Genomic DNA, 22,321 nt, shown 5'->3' on the forward strand with positions numbered 1-22,321 from the left:
GTCGTTCCTCAATCGTCGAAGCATGGAGCAAACCGTTTAGCAGGCTCAAGCTCACGGTACCAGGCTCCCCTTCTCCAGGTCCCCAGCGCCAGGCCCGGCATGCGGTGTGCAGGTGTGCCTGTGCCTCATTCCTGACGCGCAAGTTCCTGTCCGTCCAAGTCGACCTTCCGCCGAAACTTTCGACAGCCTGGCACATTTTACGAGCTGCAAGCTCTCAACGACAGGCTCGCACCGGTGAGCCGGTATCGCGTATCTGTATCAAGCGTATCGAGTGCACACGCACGAGGAACAAGCGTGTAGAGTAGACTTTCCGACATTCCATCACGCCAGCTGGCCTACTACTGACTAGCGTTCGGACCTTGCGGCACGCTGATACGCCCAACTTTGACGGGCCCGAAGGAACGAGGCTGCCAGATTGGCTCTTGCACTTGCGCTCGAATCACACCATCAAGTCTAGCTGTCAGGCTGGGTGGAGCGTGGAGCGGTCTTCTCCTCACAACAGGTGCCCATGGGTCATCCTTGCTGCTCGCCCTCGCGGCCTCACAGCCTCGCACACGGCCTCGCGCAAGAATGCAGAATAAGCGAGCGGGGGTGATGCAGAGCACCGAGGTGCCATTCTCCTATCAGAAATGATGGAGGCCGACACCGGAGCGGGAGGCGCGGATCAACGAATCGCGGCACGCATGCCCACCACTCTTTACCTGATGGGACCATGTGAAAGTGGGGGTCCACATCCCTCTCGCGCTTCCCGCAGCGTAGCCCCGCTCCTCGTCTTTTGACTCGGTGCTGGACTTTCACTTCACGCTGTATTGGGAATGACCGTGGTGTCCCGGGGAATGCAGCACCCCCACACACTTTGTGTTGCTCGCGCGGCAACGCCTGCCTGCGCCAGCGCCGTCCATTGACGGGCTCAACGGCTCGATGGCGCGGCGGCTTCAACGGGCCGGGCTGAGACCATGAAGGACGGCAGGGGCCGAGGAACATTTCACTCCCCAATTCAAGCAACACGTTACCGTATTCTAGGCGCTCGGCGTGGTTCAAAGTCTGCGCTGTGGAGCCTCCGGGATATCTGACTGGCTGCAACGTTTTGCCAAGGGCGCCGATCCCCACCTGGCTGTCTTGTACTGACTGGACATCCGCCGAGTTGTGTCACTACCGTAGCGACAAGTGCAACAAATGCGGACTGGTGTCACCCGACCCCACTGCCCAGAAACGTACACGCCCTTGCGAACCCACTAATGCTCAGTGCTTTCCACTTACGCAAAGTCCCCAGCAAGTCGACAGGCAAGGACACAGTGATCGACACCAAGCGCAGGCCCGATCAGAGTGGTGCGAATGGGCGCGATCATGTCCCCAATCGGCCCTGTCCCTCCCCACTGCCTGCTTGCTGCGACATGCGCGTGATCGGTCAGAAATGAGAACAAGCACATTCCTCATTCCCCTCATGCACGCAAGCACGCGCGTCAACGCCGGATTTCTCGCAAGTGTCTCGGCAAGCCCGCTACATGCTACAGCTGCACAGCGACTGCTTTACCCGTCCCTTCGGCCTCCCAAACCGAGCAGGCCCGGCTGCCACCGCGGTGCGCGCCAGAGAGTGCCTCGTTATCTGATACCGCTCACCCCAAGCAATATCATGTCCCGCGCGTCTTCGGCCTTCGGGCTTGTTGTCAGCTGACTGACAGACGCACGACTAGCACGACTCCTCGTACGAGCGTGCCATGCGTGCCAGCCCTTACGAGGTAGTCCGAAGGAACGGAGGAACACGGATTGCGGAGTCTGACCCCGCGCCCAGATGGACCTGACCGGAAAGGCAGGGGGGAGGTGAGGAAGTGAGGACGTGAGGAAGTGAGGACTGCAAGGGGTAACGGCAGGGGCATGTCGAACCCAACTCCAATATTGCGCGTCCAGACCTCCAGACCTCCAGGCTCCAGGCTCACTCCGACCTCGGCCCCATGGATTCCGTGATTGAACACATGATCAGATGTCAGACGTCCGAATGCCGGTGTCGGAGTCTTTAGCAACGTGCATGCCAGAATGAGAGAATGCGGGGTCGGCCCCTTCGGATCGGGGTACGTGGTGTGCGGGGGCGGTCATTGCTCCGCGCGTCAGCGCGCTCAGCGTTGCATCGAGCTCCACACTCGCTTAAAGATTGTATTGTAAAGCATTTATGTCTGTCACAATTCTGTAAAGCGTTCTCCGAGACCGAGGAGTGGGACTGAGGGATCGTCTCGCTTCCGAGTTGAGCTTACAGCTTGCAGCTTGCCCGAACTCTATATGCTGGTGAATGGGTTGCGCATGTTACGAGTGATTAACGACTGGCCGAGTTGAGTCCGCCATGCAAGACTCGCAGGGGCTCACTTGCGAGCCATCTGTGTGCACACTGCGATACAGACTGCTATGCGAACCGCCGATGGACCACGTTGTGGTAGTAGAACCTCTGCACGAGTGCATAAATCCCAAGAGTAGGTCAAGACCATCTATCTATTTGCTATGTGGTACGGTGTTACAAAAAAAGAGAAAGAAAAGACATGTGATGCACAAAGATATAGACATATTCACAACCCTTCGGAATGGCACTGGCCTGGCTCGTTCGCGAGCGCAGCGAACGAGCAGGATGAGACCGAGCTACGATCACGACAACGAGCGAGAGCAAAGAGGTCGAGGAGAACAGGCGGCCCAGCAAGCAGAGAGAATGAGAGTGGGAGTAGAGCGGGAGCGAGCTAGAGTGAGAGGAGAAGAAGCAGTGGTGAGGAGTGGAAGTGAGACTACCGGCTCAGCGGCGTCGAAGCCGACCTCGGCAGAGACCGCATCGTCGACCTCGGGCTGGCGAGTGGTGACCCCGTTGATCCCGTCTTCGGACTCGTCCAAGTAGAGAACACTGACCGCGTGGGTGTACTCGGCGTCGGAGAAGAGCTGAGCGGCGGGGTCGGTGGCGTCGTGACCGGCGGTGGCGGGGGAGAGGGTGTGGACGGGGTAGACGAGCCCCATGGCCACCACCTACCCCCTCCTCCCGCACTACTGGCACTTGGCGCCGCCTTGTGTCCCCTCACCTTCTTCCAGCTCTCGCGCCAACTCCCCCTCCCCTCGCGCCGGACGTCGTTCTCACCCCGGCCCTCGCGCTCGTGCTCCAGCTGCTCTTTCTCTAGCCTTTGCCGCTCCGCCACCTCGGCGCGCGCCTTCATCTCCCTGATCTCCTTTTCGTGCTGTACCCTCTCTCGTTCTCGCTGCTCGCGCTCACTTAACCCAGCTCGCTTGCCTTGCTCACGCTCAAGCTGGCGCTCACGCTCGCTCCGCTCGCGTTCGCCCCGGTCGCCCAGTGCAGAGGAACTATTCGGTGTTCCCGACCCTGACTCGCTAGGAGCGCTGCCTCAGCTTGGCCCGCAGGTCGGCTACTTCTGCCTGGAGAGAGTTGACCTCCTCGAGCAGCGTCATGTTCTGCGCCGTCTGGCGGGCACGCTCGTTATCCGTGTCCGCCTCCTGTTTCTTGATTTTGGACCGGAGCGTGTCGAGTTCGGCCTGGAGCAGGGTCTGCTCGCGCTGCAATTTGCCCACTGCGGCCATTTTCGCCGCCTCGGCCTCCTCGGCCAGCGTTAGGGTTCGAGTGGAGAGGGCCTGGTTTGACTCTTGCAGCTTGGCGAGCTCCTCGGCCCGCTTGGCTGCTTCGCTGCGCATGGTTGCGATCTCGGCGCGCGCGTCGTCGAGCGCATACCGCGTCTCGAGGTCGGGCACGCGCACGGGCGAGACGATGGGCGACGATACGGGGCTGCCCGTCGCCTGCTGGAGACGGTCCTGCAGATCCTTGACTTGCTTCTGGTACGTGGCCAGGCTGCGCTGGCTCTCCTCGACGAGCTTGGCCGCACGAGCTGCATTGGCCTTGTGCCGCTCCTTGTCCTGCTCCATGCGCGCCATGCGCTCGGCCATGACGCGGCCGTCGTCGACAACGCCCCGGATCCGCTCCACCAGCCCCTTGGTGCCGGGGTACCCGTCGTTGGATTGGACAGAATAGGCGTGCTGCAGGGCGCCAAAGTTGACGTGCGATGAGGGCGAGACAACATTGGCTTCCGTCAGGCCAGCCTCGGCGCGCGCCTTTGGTGAGGGAAGCAGGGCCCACGCCTGCGACAGGCTCGCCTGGTCTGGCGAGAGCAATGACGGCGAGAGAGCCCTGGGCTGAGACTCGAGTTGCGACTGCAGTTCGGCAATCTTCTCGTTCTGTGCGCGGATTTTGCGCACGAGCTCGGTCATTTCGCCCTGCGCCTCGCGGCTCGACGAGACGTTTGTGTCGTGCGCCTTGACGAGCTCGTCGGCCTTGTCGTGCCATCGGTCCCGATCGGCCGTGACGCGGCGCACCTCCTCCTCGAGGCCCTTGTTGACCTCGTCCATTGCGTCGCGCAGGTCGGCGAGATCCTTGCTCTGCCGCTCGAAAAGCTGGCGCACCTCGACGGCCGCATCGCCCAGCTCGTCCTCGGGGACCAGCTTGCCCAGGATCGCCGCGAGCGCCATGGTCGTCTTCTTTGCCATCGTCTTGGACACGTTTGATGCCGCGGCAGCATCGTCGAGTGCACGCGCATGGTCGCTCTGTAGCTTGGTGTGCGTGCTGCGCAGCGCCGTATGGTCGCCAAGCACCTGGTCGTGCGTGCTGCGGAGTGCCGTGTGCTCGTCCTGTAACGCTTCGTGGCGGGAACGTAATTCGTCGTGGCGAGCAGCGAGAGCGTCGTGCCGAGACACACTCAGCTCGCGGTCGCTGTTGGCCATGTCGCGCTCGAGCTCGAGCTTGTTAAGCTGCTGCTCCAATTGCGCGCGCTCGCGCTCCCATGCGTCCCGCTGCTGCTCCCACACTGCGCGCTCCGCTCGCTGGTCCGCGAGCCACGCCGCGCGGTCGTTCTCGCGCTCGGCAGCGAGCGCCTCCCGCTCCGCGGCCCACCTGGCGCGCTCCGTGTCGAACAGGCTCTGATTATCGGCCGCGACGCCACGGTCGGCGTGCCACTGATTCCGCTCGTTGTCCCACTGCGAACGCTCCGACTCCCACGCCGTGCGCTCGGCCTGATGCCGCTCACGCTCCACGTCCCACGACTTGCGCGCGTCGGCAAACTCGCTAATCAGATGCGCATGCTTGCTGAGCTTGAGGTCGAGGGCGGCACGCTCGTCGTTCCACTCGCCTCGCTCGGCGGCCCAGGTGCTGCGCTCGGCCTCAAACTGCTCCCGCGCAGCCGCGTGCTGTTCCCGTTCGGAGTCGAAACGGGCTCGCTCCGCCTCCCATTGCTCTCGCTCGGCGGACAGCGCAGCGAGCTCGTCGGCCTTGGGCGCCTCGGCGATCTGTTCCTCGAGGGCGCGCTCGCGGCGCGACAGCTCGACGACCATCTCTTCCAGATCCGCGATGCGCTTCTGGTATCGCTCGACCGTCTTCTTCTGCGTGTCGGCGTCGGCGCGCTGGCTCTCCTGTGACGACTGCAGCGTGACCAGCTCGCGCGAGAGGTTCTCCTTCTCACCGTGCAGTGCGTCGCGCTCTTGACGCAGAGCCTCCTTCTCTCGGTGCAGAATATCGCGCTCAACCTGCAGCTGCTCGCGCTGGTGCTCGAGCTCCTGCTGGTTCTGCTGCGACAGCTCTAAGCGGGATAGCATCTCCGACACCTGGTCCGATGAATCCAGGCTGTCGTCCATGCCACGCGACATGCTTCGCTCGGCTTCCAGGCTCGCGACGTGGTCGTGTAACGCCTCCTCGCGGCGGCGCGACTCGAGTAGGAACAGGTCCTGCTTCTCCTGCCGATCGGCCGCAGCACGCTCCAGCCGCCGCACCTCCCAGGCCATGACGCCGGCCCAGTGCTCCATCAGCCGGCGGCGCAGGGCGGCCTCGCGGTCTCGCAAAACTAGAACTTCCTGAATGTCAGCTTGAACGCCCAAGGGGAAGCACTCACCTTCTCGGCGGCCGCGACGCGGCGCTCAGACTGTTCCAGGCTCTCCATTGTGTGGCGTGATATGCGCTTGTTCGCCGTATTCAGCTTCTGCAGTGTCCGGGCGGCGGTGAGAATCTTGACTTCGCGCTGGTGTCTCGCCTGGAGTGTGTCGAGGCGGGAGGAGAGGTGGCTCAGCTCCTTCTTCCACAGCTCGACCTCGTCCCACGTCGAGATCGGGAGCTTGTCGCAGTCGACCGCCGCCTGCCCCGCAAGCAGGGCGAGGTGCATCTCGTCATTGTCGAGGTACGTGTGGGGGCGCGACGAGGTGCCGTTCGTGACTGTCGTCGGCGCCGTGCTCCCCGTCGAGTGGGAGAGCGCGCTCAGGTCCATCGTCGTCATGTGTGTGCCGTTCGTGCCGCTCGTACCGGCCGATGCCGCGCTGCTGTCGTGGCTGTCCTCTGTTGGCGCCGTCTGTCTCCGCTCCAGCGGCGGCGGGGACGCTAACGCTCGCACGTCGATTTTGCTGCGGCGATCCCGGTTCCGGGGCTTGGAGCGGCTGCGCGATGGTCGAGGAACGGCCGTGAAGCGGTCGCTGTCGCGCTTGTGCTGTTCTCGTTCCCGGTATCCAGTGTCGTCCTGCCTGTCGTCGTCCTCCGAAAGGCCGGCGAGACCGTAGCTTGGACGCTGCTGCTGATGCGAAAAATCGAGATCGAGGTCCTGGAGCCGGTCGAGCCCCGTCCGCCAAGACCCTGCTGTGAGTTTGCTCGGTCCAGCGCTTGGTTGGAACGGGGAGGCGAGCTGAGAGCGCGACAAGGTCGTCGGGTCAGGCGAGTTGTTGCGGCTGGCGGGCGAGCTGTACGTGCTGCTCGCGTTGCTGCGGTATCCGTTCAGCGATACGTCGCTCAGGAGTCTGTAGTCGCCGTTCAGCTGCTTCTGGGGCGAGGTAGAGGCCGAGTTTGGGGGCCGTAGTGTCGCCTGGGAGCTGGACGCGGAGTCGCCGTTGGCAGAGGGATAGAGGTCGCGGCGGTCGCGCTTTGCAGCGAGGGTGGGAAGGCGAGACGGAGAAGTGTTCGAAGACGATGCGAGAGAAGATTGTGCGGAGGTGGTTCCAGCTGTGAAAGGGCGGTTCGACAATGTGCCGGGGAAGCCGGGGCGATCTCTAGGATTTGCTTTGGAGTACGTGGTGTGTGAGGTGTGCGTGGTGTGCTTTGCTGGCTGAGGAGAGGGGTGGGGCTTGTGGTTGTGTGCATTGACAGAGGAGTGGTCGACGGTTGGCCTCGGCATCCTGGCGTTGGACGTTCCTATGCCTGCACCTAAACCTAAATCTGGGCCCTTGCGCAGAGCGCCATGGGTGCCATTGCCAGGATGTCTGAATCGGTGGGCTTCGCTCATGGCCAGGACGGACGCCATCCGGCTGTGAGGGTGAGGGTCGGATTGGTGGATTGGAGTCGCAAGAGAAGTGAAGGTAAGGAAGGATGTGAGGGAGGATCAATGGAGAGGAAGGGAGGAGATGAGATGGACTAGGCTGCGGTGCATGTCTCACCCACCCGACTTTGAAGCACTCTGGCTCATGTTGGGTCATCCGCTGGCTGGGTGCAGGAGTGTTTTCTCCTCTGCTGCTTGCTTGCTGCTTTCTGCATGCTGTAACTCGCGCGCGCGATGCATCCCAAGCAAGGGCTTCAAACGCAAGAGCCATGCAAGCCAAGCCGGCTTCCTGAACACTAGCGCGTACCCGCGCGATGTCGCCCCTGCAACGCTCCTGGCGCGCGGTCCGAGGGCTTCGGACGCCAGTATTACACCCAACATTTTCGACGCCACCCTTTCCCTCAGACTCGTCACATTAGCAATTCACGCGTGTTTACAAGCAGCCGAAGTAATCACCTGCTAATCATCCATTAGTATAACGCTGGGCGCATCTCAAACACGGCTACCCTGGACATTCCTGAGCAACTTGACACCCACGACCCCCCCCGCTCTTCGTAGCTCTGCCTACTGCCGTAACACGATCAGAACAAGGTTGCACCTGTCGCACCTGGGGATGCTACCACTTTGTTCCAGCAGGACGATTAGTCTTATTGTCTGTGCTTCCATGCTTCGGTGCTTCTTCGGTGCACATGTGATAGGTCATACATTTTCGAACAATGGTATATATCTGGTGTCTATGGCGCTCCTCTCTCTGTGCGATGGTGTGATCGAAGATCAACCGAGTGAAGCGCTTCCCCCTCTCATGCACCCCTCGTGTCCGGCCCGCGGGGAGAGACCCTGGTTCTCCCATCTGGCCCCCACTTCGTCACGAGCGCCGATCCCCCATCTGGCCCAGCTGGCCCAGCTAGCACTGAGCATCCAACTGGGCAGCCTCAGGCGCTGGCGCGCCTTGGGCACATTACTGCCTAGCGCCCTTCATCTTGGCAATGGCATTCGAGCTCCTCGCCCGTCCCTTCTTGGCCTTGACATTCTTAGCCCGAGAGTTCTTCTCAGCCTTGGTCGAGGCCAGCTTGACAGCTCCAGTCTCGCGATGCTGCGCGGCGACCTTGGCCTGTTTCTTCGCCAAACGGCGCGCGAGACGCTCCGCATCGCTCGCTTTCGCCGCCTTGCGCTCATCCTTGCTCAGGTTCTTCAGTTTCTCGCCCAGCTCGGGGTTGCCCTTGGGCATGACTGCTGGGGCGGTGCGGAGCTTCTTCGGCGCCTTCTTCGAGCCCGCTGGGACGGCTGAGAGCACGGGGCGTTTCTGGGCCCCGGGGAGGGTCTTGCACTGCTGCACCCTAATCGGGCGCTTGGCGAACTTGAGCTTGGAAGAGGGCAGCGCGATGACCTCGTCCACGCTCTCCCGGTCGACGAAGTGGACGTATCCGAACCCTTTGCCCAGTTGCGTGTCCCGGTCCCGAATCAGGCGGACCGAGGTCACATAAGTCCCCTCGGAGGGCGCGCCGCGCTCAGACACAACCAGCGCCTCAAAGAAGGCGCGCACGTCTTCTTCTTTGGCGGCATAGTCGAGGCCGCCGACGAAGACGCAGCTCTTCGGGTCTGTCCCCGAGGGGAGCCACGCGTCGCGCTTCGAGAGTGAGGTCGAGGCGGACGACAGCGCGGCGGCGGCGGGGGAACGCATCGTGTCCACGCGCAGCGTGTTGCCCATGAACTCTGTGCCGTTGGCGGCGAGCGCGGCCGCGGCCGCGTCGTAAGGGTTCATGAGGGGCGGGAGGTTTGCGGGCCGGTCTGGGCGCGCATGCTCGAAGACGAGGTAGGCATTGCACGCCGCGGCACTCTCGTGGAACTGTGTGTCAGCTTTTGGTATGGGCAGCGGGCAGTCGATTCAAAACACAAGACGGCACTCACGTCCTTCTTGATAAACGCAACCTTGCGCTTGCCCTTCGCGTCGAGGAAGCTCTTGCTCTTATCAACGACGTCGTCCTCGCCCCTCCGCGTGCCGCGCCCCTCGTCGGCGTCCTGGGCATTGCGCCACGCGGCCGCACGCGCCTTCTCGCGCCGCGCGCGCTTACCCTCGGCGTTGCCCGCCTCCTCGTCGTCCGGCAGCGCGACCGTCGGCTTTGAGAACGCGACGGAGCGGAATCGGACACTCTCGATCTTGGCCGTGGGCACGAAGGCGCGGATGTGCGCTTTCAGCGCGGACTGGGCCGACTAGACGTTAGCTTGGATGGGAAGGTTGGGGATGGGGGTTAGGGGGACTCACCTTCTCCTTGACACACTCGATGGGCACGTTACCGATAAAGATCGTCCGCCGGTCCCGGTCCGCCCGGCTCTCGTCCTCCGGGACGTACTTCTTCGCATCACGCTTTCTCCGCTCGGGGGGGGTCTTGAGGGACTCGTGGACGAGCTCGGCCTCGGAGTCTGAGTCCTCCTGCTCTGCCTCTCCCTCGGCCTCAGAGTCCTCCTCCTCATCCAACTCCTCAGCCTCGTCGGCAGCCGCCTCCTCGGCCGCCTTGGCCTTGGCCCCCTTCATGACCCGCTTCGCGAGCTCCTTCGCCTCCTTCGCCTCGACGGCCGCACTTCCGTCCGCGGCCCGCTTCGCCGCCGCCTTCTGCGCGCGCTTGGCGATGGCGGCATCCATCGCGTCCCGCGTCGCAGCGTAGTCGGCATCGGCCTCGTCTGCGGGCTCCTGGCCCACGTCCGAGTCGGCCGACTCGTCCTCGTCTTCGTCTTCGGTCGTGTCGCTCTCGTCCTCGCCAACAGATTCAGCCTCCTCGGGCTCGGGAGCCGCGAGCTTCGCCTTCTTCTTCGCCGCCGTGGGCGCAGTAAACGTAGCCTGATGTTAGCTTCGCGATAACTCCCTTGCTAGCTAGTGACCCACCGCCGCACTGAAGAGACCGCTCAGCCCCTCGTCCTTCTTGCCCCCGAAGAGAGAGGTGCTCTCGGGCTCCGCCTTGCGCTTCTCCCCGGACTTGGTCTTGGTCTTGCCCATTGTCGTCGGCTATGGGGTTTGTTTTGGTTGACTGACGCAACGTACCGCCGTACCGATAAGATTTTGGACGGGTTGACTCTGATCGACGACCGTAGCAGGATGGTGAACTTTTTGATCCCGCCTCCACACCACCGACAGCCCCTCTTTCGTCATTCTTGCCACCCATCCATGGAATTAGACTTTATCGATCCTCCGGGAACGCGAGAACGCTCTGCGGAAGAACAAATGCACGATTCTCACACTCCCACATCTCTGCTCTTGAAGCATACGAATACATGGATTAGGCATCTACTACAACTTAGGTTACTAGGGGATTTACTCCACTCGGCCTCCTGGTGGCTGCCAGATGTGGATCTGGTGGTCGTCGCTGCAGCTCGCGAACAGCTTGCGGCTCAGCACGGGGTTCCACGCGACGGCGTTCACCGTGTCCGTGTGTCCCGAGAGGACGTGCAGGGGCGTGTTCGAGTTGCTCTGCCAGACATAGACGTGTCCGTCCTCGGAGCCAGAGAGCACGAAACGGTCCTTGGGCGCGCCGAACCCACTCCTAATCAGGAAGCGCGACTGGACGTGGCCCATGTACTGGCGCACAAAGTGAGGATGCGGGTCGAGGCTGTACAGCTGCATTTGGTCGGGCGTGCAGCTGATCAGAGCACGCCGCCCGTCGTGGCTCAGCTTGATGGACGTGACACCGCTGCACTTCATGTCCGTCACGTACTCGACGATATCCCTATCGGCGAGGTTGATGACGACGAGTCCGTGGTCCATGTTGTTGTACTGCAGCCCGTCCTCGGCCCACGTCGCCGTGTCAGTGCCATCGACGACCCGCGCGCTGATCGACGGCTTCATCTTTCCGTTCCCGCCCGGGTTCGTGCGCTTTAAGATTGTCGTCGCGGCAACGAGCTTGGAGCCGTCCGGCGTGATCGCAAAGTCACTAATTTGGATACTGTTAATATTCCACTTGTGAAGGACCGTGCCGGACGCATCGTAGAAGACGAGATAGCAGTCGAGCGACGATACGACAAACTTGGACCCGTCCGGGAGCCACTGCACGGCGCTGATCGTGTCTGTGTGCGGACTCGTGCTGTTCGGGACGTGCTTGCGCGCACCCGTCACGGCGTCCCAGAGGTAGACCTGCTTGTCCGAGCACGTCACGAGCGTCTTGCTGTCGGGCGACCACGCGAGGGCATCGACGGGCGCCGTGTGTCCAGACAGGCGGTGCGAGACCTCGATGCCATAGTCCATACCCTCATGCTCTGGTGGCTTAAGCTTCCAGATCATGACTGTTCGGTCCTTGCTGGCGGAGGCAAGCATGTCACCGGACGGGCTCCACTCGATGCGCCAGACCTCGTCCGTGTGGTCCTGCAATATGTGCGTCGTGACTGTCGGGAACGTGCCGCTCTCGCACTGGTGGTCGTTGTACAGCGAGACCGGCTCGTTGTCGTCATGGTACAGACACGACAGCTGCTGGTGCTGGCGCGCCTGGTCGAGCAGAGTCGCCAGCCGTCGTGAGGGCAGCATGACTTTGGGCGAGATGTGCTCCTGCAACCGCTCCAGCAAAAGTCGCCTGGACGTTCCAGCGGCACCGTCCCACTTGGCTCGCTCGTACAGCTCGTCTTGATCGAGGCACATCATAAACCCAGACAGGTCGTGCAGGGCCTCGGGGTCCTGCGTCGTGGCGGCGGCAAGCTCGCTTCGCAACACGGCGAGCGCTTTCTTCTGCTGGCCGCCCTCGAGAAGCTCGAGGTACTTCTGTCGGGCAATCAGGAAGCGCGCCTTGTTGGCCGGGGACTGCGCCTCGGCGGGATCAGCCGCCTTTGTCTTGCCGGACGCAATGCTGCTACGCGAAGACGATGTTTCCGCGGCCATCGACGCTGCGTGATCGACAATACCGAGCTCAGGCAGCAAATGCAGGGCCTCGGACCACCGGCCGCCCAGGATCGCTTCCTGGAACTCGGCAGCGGCGGGCGAAGACGTCGTGAACCCAGACTCCTTGGACAGAACGGACGCAGCCTGTTGGTAGCCGAGATCTTCGAGGCCCTGGAGCATGAGGCGCACGATCTCCTCGCGGTCGATAGGCATGCGCTTGCTATAGTCCTGCTTCCTGATGGGGGGCGCGGCAGGTTCGCCACTGCTGTCTGTGCCGTCCATCGACACATCGACTTCCTGGGGCTTCCAGTCCCGGTCGTCCTCGTACATGAGCGTTCCCGCCGGCTCGTACGGGCGGATCTGGTCGAGAACAGAGGGAGGCGGAATGTAAGGACCCTCCTCGTAGGCGGCGTCGTCGGTGACGCCAGTGGCTACGCCGTTGTTCGCCCCATTGTGAATCGCGGTTGGAGCGCCCATGCTGGAAGAGTGCGAATGGGTGGCGGAAGTGGCGTGACGGGGTCTCCTGCTGGGTCGCTGGGTGATGGTGGGGTCGTTGTCGGATTCAATGGAGCGGCGGCGAACGGTTCCACGCTGCTGCATCACGGCAGGAAGCGGTGAACGACAGGGAGAGTTAATGGTGGGGAAGACGTAGACGATTATGGCGAGAAGAGACGTGTCAGCATGTCGTGAACAAGAAGTGTACAATGCAGAGATGGACCTGCAGGGTGGGGGGGAATGAGACAAGAGACGGAGCGTCACTACGCCCAGAATAGGGGCCAGGACTCGTTGTGCAGGAACGCAAGTGCGCAACGGCAATAGGATTAGGATGCACCACTCACTGCAGGCGAAATCGCGATCTGAGTCTGTGCGCCCTGGTCGGTGGCGAGGGGTCGGCCTTGTCGAGAGGACTTTGTGGTGATGGTGTCTGGGGCTGTGTGTTGGTCGCTGTCGGCAGAGAGCAGTGTGTTGATGGGAGTGATAGGAGAGGACGTGATGGGCGAAGTGGGTGATGTAAGGGGGGGGGGGAGTGTGATGGCCGCGGCTGCGACTGCGAGACAGGAATGAAGAGGGAAACGCCGATCCGTCTATCGGGTCGAGTCTAATAACAACTGAGCCGCACAGCGGGGAGTTGTGAGTTGAAGGTGGAACAGAAAATATAAGGTGGGTCAGGTTGAATGATGAGTCTCCGAGGAGGGAGTGACGAGAATGACGTCCGGAGCTGCGTCAAGCGAGCGATGCGCTCCAGGGGTGTGGTGAGGAGAGGAACGGAGCGATGGAGTCGATTGTCGATTGAAAGAAGATGCACGCGAAAGGTCAAGTCATTATCTCGAGGGAGGGCTGGCTGACGCGGGGAAGGGAAGCCATGGATTTGCTTTGTGAGCAGTGCGTCATGGCCACGTGCGTGCTCCACTTGGCATGGGCGGTGCGGGGTCACTCTAAATGAGGCTTGACGGGTGCATTACTACTCACTGCGCACTGCACCGGGCACACAATCGCTTGTCGCAAGAACCCGACAGTCCCCTCTCTTCCGGCAAGCCCTCACCCTGGACGCCATCTGGCAGTGGTGGAGTGCAGCAGACCCTAGCCATGGCCGACTGTGCATAATCTGGCTCCGTCTTCCCTATTCTCACATTTACGTAAATACCGCGTGGCGTTAGTGTGGCCCTAGGTGGAGGTCGAGAACCGGCGTCATGTCGCGGAGCCAAAAAGTTGATCGAACACAGACGCGTCGTCCAGATCGTACCTCGCTATGTTCCGTTCCATGTCGATCCCTTCTGCAAGGTATAAAGGAAGGCAGTCTGGCCACTCCTTTGTCCCCCCATCAATCAAGCGTATTGTGTCTCACCGAGCTGAACGAGAGAACGAAAGACGATCCGAGAGTGAAGAATCCTACGTTGATTTAATTTTCCACTGCTTCAATCAATCCCTTACAGACAACAAGAACGCAACAGGCAAGATGGGAAAATACCTCACCGCCCCCGTCTCGCTCAAGGCCGGCTCGCGGCACAACGCCGCCGTGCGTGCGTCCCGCAGCCGCGTCCGCTCCCCCAAGGCATTCCTGCGTGGTGCAAGGAGGTGCTCGGTAAGTCAAACCTTTCACTCCTTCCTTAGCTTCTTGCACGGTCATCAGCTAACGCCCAGAGCATCAAGTCGTCCAAGACGCTCGCGATCGGTCGCGAGACGATCCGCCCGACGACGCGCTCGCTCGGCCCCTCCCTTGCGGACCTCTACGACGACTCGGACTCCGAGTACGAGTACAACCCCGAGGATTTCTCCGAGTCGGACTTTGACCCGTCCGAGTTCTCGGACGGAGACTTCCAGTCCAACTGGGAGTAGATCCGCTCGGCGCTCGAAGCTTCCAGCACAACAAGTTGTTAAGTCAGAAGTCATACTCTGAGCTAGCCCTAGTGGGTTATAGTGCAGCACACTGCCATTCGAGACTATACTCACTAGCACATAACAGGTATGTGGCCGGAGTGCCAGTCGGACTAGGTTCCGAAATGTCGGATCCGGAGAGCTGAAGAGCTCTGGGACGGATCTGCAACACAGTCACAGGTTGCCAGATGGGCCAATGTGTCCATGAGAGAGTGGCCGGAGTGCCAGTATAAATCAGTAAGAGAGTTGGAGTGGTAGCTAGGCCACCGCGAAGACTCATCCGGCGACAACCAAGCCGAGTACTAACACGCGGGCTGAGGCACGATGCCGAAGACGTTGCGCGAAGACATGCCCTGTGATCGACTACCTGTTCTGACATGACTTTGTATAATACACCACGCATGTACCATTAGCCTTGTCCCCCTTGCTGCATATTCTCGTCTTTACGCACTGCTGCGTCTCTCCCTGTCTTAGTATTCTGTTGCAGATCGTGAGAGCCGCCCCCCCGCCGCCGCCGCCGCCGCCGCTGACATCACGACATGCCAGCTGAGTCATTGCCCCCCGCAAGTCCGGCCCACTCCGAGCAGTGACTAACCTTCTGACGCCATCGCGATCCCCTCCGCCGCCGGCTATGCGACGTCTCTCGCCCCGTCCTCATGCGTCCTCGTGCGCCCCCGTGTCCTCCTGCCCCTTCCAGCCTGCCCTCCAGCCCTCCAGCCTACCCCCTTTCAGCTCACTCTTAATAACCCATGTCGCCATGAACCGGCGCCAACTCGCCCTCCTCATCCTCCTCTCGACCGCAATCGGGTTCATGATGTTCAGCAGCCTCACAAGCGGCCTGGCTAGCGTCCGCCCCCCCGTCGTCATCATCGGCTCGGGCCTCGCCGGCCTCAGCGCGGCCATGGAAGCCCTCAGCGCGGGACAGAGGGTGCACATGCTCGAACGCGCGACCAAGCCGGGGGGGAACTCGATCAAAGCCAGCAGCGGGATAAACGGGGTACCGACGCCGTACCAGCCGCCCGGTGATTCTATCGATTTGTTCAAGAGCGACACGATCCGATCTGCCGGAAGTCGGTACACGGCGTCCCGCCAGGCGCTAGTCGACACGTTGGTCGAGCAGTCTGCGTCTGCGATAGAGTGGCTGAGCAGTCTGGGGGTGGATCTCAGCAAAGTCGCCCAGTTGGGCGGGCACAGCGCGGCCCGCACACACCGCGGATCCTCGGGCCCGCCGCCGGGCTTCGCCATCGTCTCGACGCTCCTGAACAAACTCAAGGCGTCGGAGGGCTTCACGCTGTCCACGAACGCAGACGTGACCGCGCTCTCCCTCTCGCCCCTCTCTGTGACGTACCAGACACCAGACGACGGCGCCGTCTCCCTCCCAGCGGCTTCAGTCGTGTTCGCCTCGGGCGGATTCGCGGGCGATGGGCCCGGGCTCTTGGCCCACTACCGGCCCGATTTGGCAGGTATGCCGAGCACGAATGACGCGAGGCGCGACAACGCCCACAGTCTGCTCGTGGGCGCGGGCGCAGAGCTCGTGGACATGGACAGCGTGCAGGTCCACCCGACGGGCTTCGTGGATCCGAAGGAACCGACACAGCCCATCAAGTTCCTCGCCGCCGAGGCGCTGAGGGGTGAGGGCGGCATACTCCTGCACGAAGGTAGACGATTCGTGAACGAGCTCGAGACGAGGGAACACGTGTCTGCTGCTATTATGCGTCTTCCTACGAAGGAGGGCGAGGGGAGACAGTGGGACGTCACCCTCCTCCTCGACCCTGGCGCATGTAGTGCTGCCAAGACCCATGTCGACTTTTACGTGTTCAAGGGCCTGCTCCGCCGCACCAAAGTCCGGGATCTCGACGACAAGGTCCGCGCCGCTGTTGACGCGTATGCCGCTGGTGTCGCCGGGGACCAGGATGCGTTTGGAGGGAAGAGTTTCGGACACTGGACCCTCCAGGCTGGTGACGCCGATGCTGAGGTGTGTATTGGCAGGGTTACGCCCGTGACGCACTTCACTATGGGCGGGGCCGTCATCGATGCCGACGCGAGGGTGCTTAATGCCAACGGGGGGCAGATTGGGGGCGTCTTCGCTGCGGGCGAGGTCACGGGTGGCTTGCACGGGGATAATCGCCTGGGAGGCAGTAGTCTGCTCGAGTGCGTCGTGTTTGGACGCATTGCGGGGCGCAACGCGGCGAAGGCGGCTGGGGCGAGGCAGGAGTAGAGGCGAGAGAGTGTCGGGTAGTTGTTGTATATAGTTCATGCGAGGGTGTATCAAAGTGTCTTGTTGGGAAGGATGCGACGGGACCAGGGACCAGCGAAGACATCGTGCATCGATCGGGAGCTATGGACAAACAGGCACTGTTGGTGGGTGCTTGCGTATGTACATGGATAGGCGAACGAGTGTCTAGCATTTCATCCTCGTGGTCATGAGGGGGAGGCTCTGTGTGGCGGCGATGAGACTGCTGAGCGTCTCCTCCTCCTCAAAGTCCTTGCGCCCGCAAGCCGAGCAGGGCTCCGCGTCCTCGAGCGCCGTAATTTTGAGGCGCTCACTGGTCAGAGGGAAGTTGGCCGTCTCTTCCTCGAACAGGTCATACAATTTGTCCTCGAACAGATCCTCGTGCGCGCCCGGATACTCTTCCAGCTCACGGAGGGTGATACGAGCCCATTTGTACGTCTCATCGGCGTTCGCTGCGTCCCTCGTGTCCGTAGGAGTTGCGGATGAGCGATTATCTAGGTACGCTTCGAGGACGTCACGCGAGCGCCTCAGCTTCTCCACTGCGGCTGTAACTCGAGCACGCAGTCGATAATTGGCGGCCGTGGCGATGATGTTGTCGTAGTATGCGGACATGAACAGGCAATGCGGTCCCGTTGTGTAAGGCTTGACCTCCTTCCTGAGCGCTGTCAAGTCAATGTCGCCAGTGCTGATGAACTCGAACGTGTCGTACTCGTGGGGCGGAAGGGGCTGGTCTGGGGCAGTATCGTTCAGGTTCAAGATCAGAGATTGACCCTCCATGCGAACGTCGCCAAACTTGCACTGCGATCGGCTGAAGTAGCGCTTCTTGCTTCCTTCCGGCGAGTACAAGCAGCTCTCGGAAACCGAATCGAGGCCATGAAACGTTGCACTGCCGCGCAGACGGAGGGAGCGAGCCATGTGCGAGTCAAAGCTCCATGCCCTGCAGTCAGCCACCGATGCATTCCTGCCACTCACTCAGCGCTTTTGCGGATTCTCTTGATCACTTTGTTGTCGATACCCTCACTTCTCCTCACGAATCGAAACAGTTGCTTCGGCGTGGGGGCCTTGTCGCTGGGCCAGGTGATGCAGGTATGCTCAGCAAAGTCGAACAGTTTTGCGAGGAAGTCATCAGCTTCAAATCCGAGCTTGTGAATTGAGCGATAAACGTCGGACTTGATGGCCCTCTGAACGGCCCGTGAGGACACGATAACATGATCAGGCTTCATGGACCAAGGCACGTGTGCAAGATCGCGCATGAGATCCCGACTCGGCAGTTGAAGAACATGCAGCACCCGGCAGTGAAGCAGAAGTTTTTGCTTGCGTTCGCGCGACTCTGCGCCGGGATCGAGGGCTGCACGCGGTTCGAAAGGGGCATCGTCATCCGTCTCCGACAATGACTCATAGTCGGACATGTCTTGCTCGCTGTCGTTCTCTGAGCGCGGAGGAGTAATCATCTCCTCCACCTCGACGCCTACCTCAGCATCGTCGTCATCCCCGTCTTCCTCGGGTTGCGAGTAATCACTGTAATCTTCGGTATCGCCGGAGTATTCCTCGCTCTCCGAGTACTCTCCATACTCAGAGTCTTCGCCTTCGTCAGAGTCTTCATCGTCTTCGAATGGGTTGCCATGCTCGCCACAGTCTTCAGGCATGGGCTTCCCTTGCCGCCACCGAACAGTCAGGTTGAGAGCGCATCGGTCCAAATCGGCGTAGTGAGACTCATGCAGATCGTGCTGAGCTGAATGTTCCTCTTCGTCACTGCCTTCGTCCTCATTGGGTTCGAGGAAGAGGTCGCGAAACTTGTTGAATTCCGCCGCGTACGCTTCCTTGCTCTCGAACACATATCGGGTCTTGCGGACACTTTCTGAGCGCTTGAAGCCGTAGAACAAAGCATCGGCATTGTTGCGGGTGAGCACGATGCGAGAATAGAGTATGGGGGCGACGATGTTGTAGAAGGTGTGAGAAACGCGCATGAGGGTGGCGAGGGCTTGACGACCGCTCTTGGTGTGGGGAGAGTCTCGCCCAGGACACAGAGCCAGCTGCTCAACGACAAGCTCTATGATCTCCGGGGGAAGGCGGGTACCAAGCCCGCCAGGGTCGGGTGTCGGCATGTTGTTGGCCGTTGGAACTACAGAAACGTGCTGAGTGCTGAGTGCTGGGTGATGAGGAAGGAAGACTGTTTGGATCACCGAAAGTGACACCACGAACGGAGTTGCCCAGGCACCAGACCAAGACCATGGATCGGCGGTCGACTAATCGTTTCACGAATTCACGCAGCTGCGCGAAGCGCCAAGTCGGCCTCACCTTCCCCTGCTGAAGACAAGCACGCATATGCGCCTGCAACTGGTACAATCTGAAGCATGCAGTGTCAAGCTGTGTCGTTTCATGTACTCCCATGGTTGTAAGCGCTTGCATAGCATTTCGGTAGCTTGGCAGCCTCTCGAGCGATAAGGGAAATCGGATTGCGACGAGATCGCTCTACCCTGACAGCGCCGTCCTGGAACAGATGCAATTCTCACAACAGAGGACGGGGTACCATTACGGAGCATCAACACTCCACGGTGAGCTCCTGGGTTGTTATCACTGTCGCGCGCACTGCAGTCCGGAACGTCGCTAGGCCACTCCCGGTCGGATCCGAAGGCCCTTATCTATCTTATGTTGCCACCCCCGTAAGCTCTCCACCAGACAACGCGGAGATTTGGTTCCGCTCGACGCGTCGCGAATGTCATCAGGCTCGTGAGCAGGGTTGACGCGACTTTCATGACAGCCTGCTCGCACTTGTTGTTGCTGTCCCTATACCCTTCCTCCGCTACCTCGCCACCACTTTCGTCCAGATGACGTCTAACGGCATGGACACCGAGGTCATCGACCTCAGCATGTCTAGCCCGGGACCTATCCCAGACTCTCCGGTCTCCGAGGGACCAAAACGCAAAGCTACAGGCATGTTCTTTCCGCGTACACATGCGCTGACCTCCAGACAACGCGACACCAGGACCAAGTAACGACAAGCGGCCGAGAATTAGCAGTGAGTGATGACATAGAGCTGATATTCCTTGTCCAGTGCTGACGACTAGGCCCAGGACTGCTGGAACTGAAAGGGAAGAAATTGATATTCAACCAGGAGCCGTACTCCCGTGCGATCCCCCGTCGCCGTAAGTGCACGCCGACGACATTTTCTGACCCGACGCAGGCATGCTTCAAGTGGAGAGTTGGCTGCTTGACATCGAGGAAGGTGGTGGCAAGGTTGACTCCATCCCGGACGAGTTCCATGACGTGATCGTCATGGCTGGGCACGAGCTGTGAGCAACAAAACAACAGGAGCGATCGCTGACAAGAAGTTCTTCCGCTACCGAGGGGCAGTTCGTGAAAGCCCTCAAGAACGAGATCGCCAAAAGTGACGGTAAGCTGCGCCCGCAGCGAGCTATCTAACATCAGACGCCCTCACGCCCGAGCTTCTCACTCCTCTCGTCTCGAAGCTATTCACACAGAAGCAGTACGGTTTCACTGCCGCCGACTTCAATGTTGCCGCTTCAAAGTTTCCCGCCGGCCTGCAGATTCGTTGCTGGGAAGCGAACGACCTCGAGAAGTACTTCCCTGCCGATCGGATAGCCGATCTCAAGGCGCGCCGCGTCGATCGCGAACGCGCACGCGAGGAGTGCGAGCACATGCTCTTCGCCATGTCGGACGCGGACAAGACGGCTCTGCTCGAGGGCAAGCTGGACGACATTCCTGGGCAGAAGAAGCAGGAGTCGCGCAAGAGCCGCGAGGCGACTGCCGCAACGGATTCCAGTCGGCGGAGCGCGTCACCCTCCAAGAAGCCCAGGGTCAAGCTCACGGACGAGGAGAAGGAGAAGGCTAGGGAGGAGAAGGAAAAGGCCAAGGAAGAGAAGGAAAAGGCTAAAGAGGAGAAAGAGAAAGCGAAAGAGGAGAAGGAGCGGCTGAAGGAGCAGAAGGAGGCGGAGAAAGAGGCCAAACGTCTTGCCAAACAAGCTGAGCGCGATGCGAAGAAGCAGGAACAGGAAGAGAAGAAAGCGTGAGTGATCATAAAAATCATAACTGACAGTGCAGGGCCAAGGAACGCGAGGAAAAGCAGAAGGCCGAGGTCAAGGCCAAGCAGGCTCAGATGTTTGGCTCTTTCTTCAAGCCGAAAGCTCCGGCCGCACCAAGTAGTCCGCGCAAGCCAATTTCGGATGAGAGCGACTACCGCCGCGCATTCCGGCCAGCGCCGCAGCGTGCGAACGTCGAGATCGCTCCTGTCAACCGGTGGTCACCCCTGGACAGCACCGATAACATCGACGTCTCGTCATGGACTGCAAGGGACTTTATCAACGACCATCTCCGACGGAACAAGGTCGCTGCGGGTTCCACGCGGCCAAAGCTTTCCCAGGGACTGAAGACTGCACCTCGTCATGGAACGGTTGCCGACGTCTGGGCCGCTCACCAGGAAGCTGCAGACCCACAAGCTGTGCTGGGCCAGCTCGCGGATAACGAAAAATTCCCGTGGAAGACCCTTGCCTTTGACCAGCAGGTGCGACCACCGTACTCGGGAACGTTCACGAAGAAGTCACTTGTTGTCGGTCCTCGTACGCCGTTTGGCCAGGACCCGATATTCGACTACTCATACGATTCTGGCGATGAGTGGCAGGACGACGAGGGTGGTGATGACGTCGACGACTTCGGAGAAGGAGAACCGGAGGAGGCCATGTCTGACGACGGGGAGGAAGGAGAGTTCGACGACTGGCTCGATGACTCGGACGATCTGCTCTTCCAGCAAGATACAGACGTTCCGATGCTGTCCCCCACCGAGACTTCGCCGCGCAAGCTCAGCAAGGAGAAGAAGGAGGAAAGGAAGAAGCCTCGCCAGCTCGTGCCGAAGCGTGTCACAAAGCTGACCCCGTACTGGCGCGGTCCTGTTTGGGAGCAGAAGATTGCGGAGCCGATGGACGGGCTGGAGGAGTATCGTATCCAGCTCTTGAACGACACGCCTGCTTCCATCGACCCATTCAAGTATGTTGCTCCGGATCCGGCACCTCGCTACAAGCCGTCGTTCTCGGATACGGCCGTCGGCGTGCACATCAAGGTGCGATGCCTTCTGGGCACCCATGAGGTTGCTGCTGCGGCACCCGAGCCTCCTGCAAAAATGCCTCTCGGCGACGCATCGGCGACCACCAACGTACTTCAGCCCAAGTCACGCCCTGCACCCAAGGTTGCCTTCCCTTCGTCGCACATCGCTGAGCTGCTGCGTCTCGTCGATGGCTCGCCAAAGATCCTGTCGGATCTCATCAGCTATCTCAAGTCGCACTTTGACGACATTACGACGAAGGCCGCAATTGACGCCAAGATTCGCGAGGTGGCGACGCGCGAGGGCAAGGGCAAGGAGATGCGCTGGCGCGTAACGAAGGAGGCATGGGAGGCCGCCGGGCTGACACCGCCGGCGCACGGGCTGATGGCCAGCTTCGGCAAGTAGAGGAGATCCAGTGAATACAGTGTATAAACTTGTTTGTAAACAGTATCAGACCATTGTACGGCCTGAAGGCCAGCCAT

General features: G+C 60.9%; 7 protein-coding genes across 7 annotated transcripts; 3 read left to right on the forward strand and 4 right to left on the reverse strand.

Moving 5' to 3' along the window:
- Positions 1-2,631: 2,631 nt before the first annotated feature.
- On the reverse strand, positions 2,632-7,301 carry A1Q1_04548 (uncharacterized protein; the record flags this gene model as incomplete). Its single annotated transcript, XM_014327981.1, has 4 exons — positions 2,632-2,997; positions 3,051-3,350; positions 3,415-5,874; positions 5,913-7,301. 4 exons carry the CDS (start codon positions 7,299-7,301, stop codon positions 2,632-2,634), a joined length of 4,515 nt encoding a protein of 1,504 aa, XP_014183456.1.
- Positions 7,302-8,274: 973 nt separating this feature from the next.
- On the reverse strand, positions 8,275-10,308 carry A1Q1_04549 (RNA-binding protein; the record flags this gene model as incomplete). The annotated part of the gene is made up of 4 exons (XM_014327982.1): positions 8,275-9,162; positions 9,225-9,518; positions 9,580-10,152; positions 10,198-10,308. 4 exons carry the CDS (start codon positions 10,306-10,308, stop codon positions 8,275-8,277), a joined length of 1,866 nt encoding a protein of 621 aa, XP_014183457.1.
- Positions 10,309-10,623: 315 nt separating this feature from the next.
- A1Q1_04550 (negative regulation of gluconeogenesis-related protein) lies at positions 10,624-12,774 on the reverse strand (the record flags this gene model as incomplete). Its single annotated transcript, XM_014327983.1, has 1 exon — positions 10,624-12,774. One exon carries the CDS (start codon positions 12,772-12,774, stop codon positions 10,624-10,626), a length of 2,151 nt encoding a protein of 716 aa, XP_014183458.1.
- A 1,150-nt stretch (positions 12,775-13,924) lies between these two features.
- On the forward strand, positions 13,925-14,511 carry A1Q1_04551 (uncharacterized protein; the record flags this gene model as incomplete). The annotated part of the gene is made up of 2 exons (XM_014327984.1): positions 13,925-14,257; positions 14,317-14,511. 2 exons carry the CDS (start codon positions 13,925-13,927, stop codon positions 14,509-14,511), a joined length of 528 nt encoding a protein of 175 aa, XP_014183459.1.
- Positions 14,512-15,307: 796 nt separating this feature from the next.
- On the forward strand, positions 15,308-16,768 carry A1Q1_04552 (flavocytochrome c; the record flags this gene model as incomplete). Its single annotated transcript, XM_014327985.1, has 1 exon — positions 15,308-16,768. One exon carries the CDS (start codon positions 15,308-15,310, stop codon positions 16,766-16,768), a length of 1,461 nt encoding a protein of 486 aa, XP_014183460.1.
- A 183-nt stretch (positions 16,769-16,951) lies between these two features.
- On the reverse strand, positions 16,952-18,888 carry A1Q1_04553 (uncharacterized protein; the record flags this gene model as incomplete). The annotated part of the gene is made up of 2 exons (XM_014327986.1): positions 16,952-17,711; positions 17,756-18,888. The coding sequence occupies 2 exons, from the start codon at positions 18,886-18,888 to the stop codon at positions 16,952-16,954; spliced, it is 1,893 nt and encodes a 630-aa protein (XP_014183461.1).
- Positions 18,889-19,969: 1,081 nt separating this feature from the next.
- Positions 19,970-22,244, forward strand: A1Q1_04554 (uncharacterized protein; the record flags this gene model as incomplete). The annotated part of the gene is made up of 3 exons (XM_014327987.1): positions 19,970-20,076; positions 20,199-20,525; positions 20,846-22,244. The coding sequence occupies 3 exons, from the start codon at positions 19,970-19,972 to the stop codon at positions 22,242-22,244; spliced, it is 1,833 nt and encodes a 610-aa protein (XP_014183462.1).
- Positions 22,245-22,321: the final 77 nt, after the last annotated feature.

This window comes from Trichosporon asahii (assembly GCF_000293215.1).
Source record: "Trichosporon asahii var. asahii CBS 2479 unplaced genomic scaffold scaffold00005, whole genome shotgun sequence".
Lineage (NCBI taxonomy): Eukaryota > Fungi > Basidiomycota > Tremellomycetes > Trichosporonales > Trichosporonaceae > Trichosporon > Trichosporon asahii.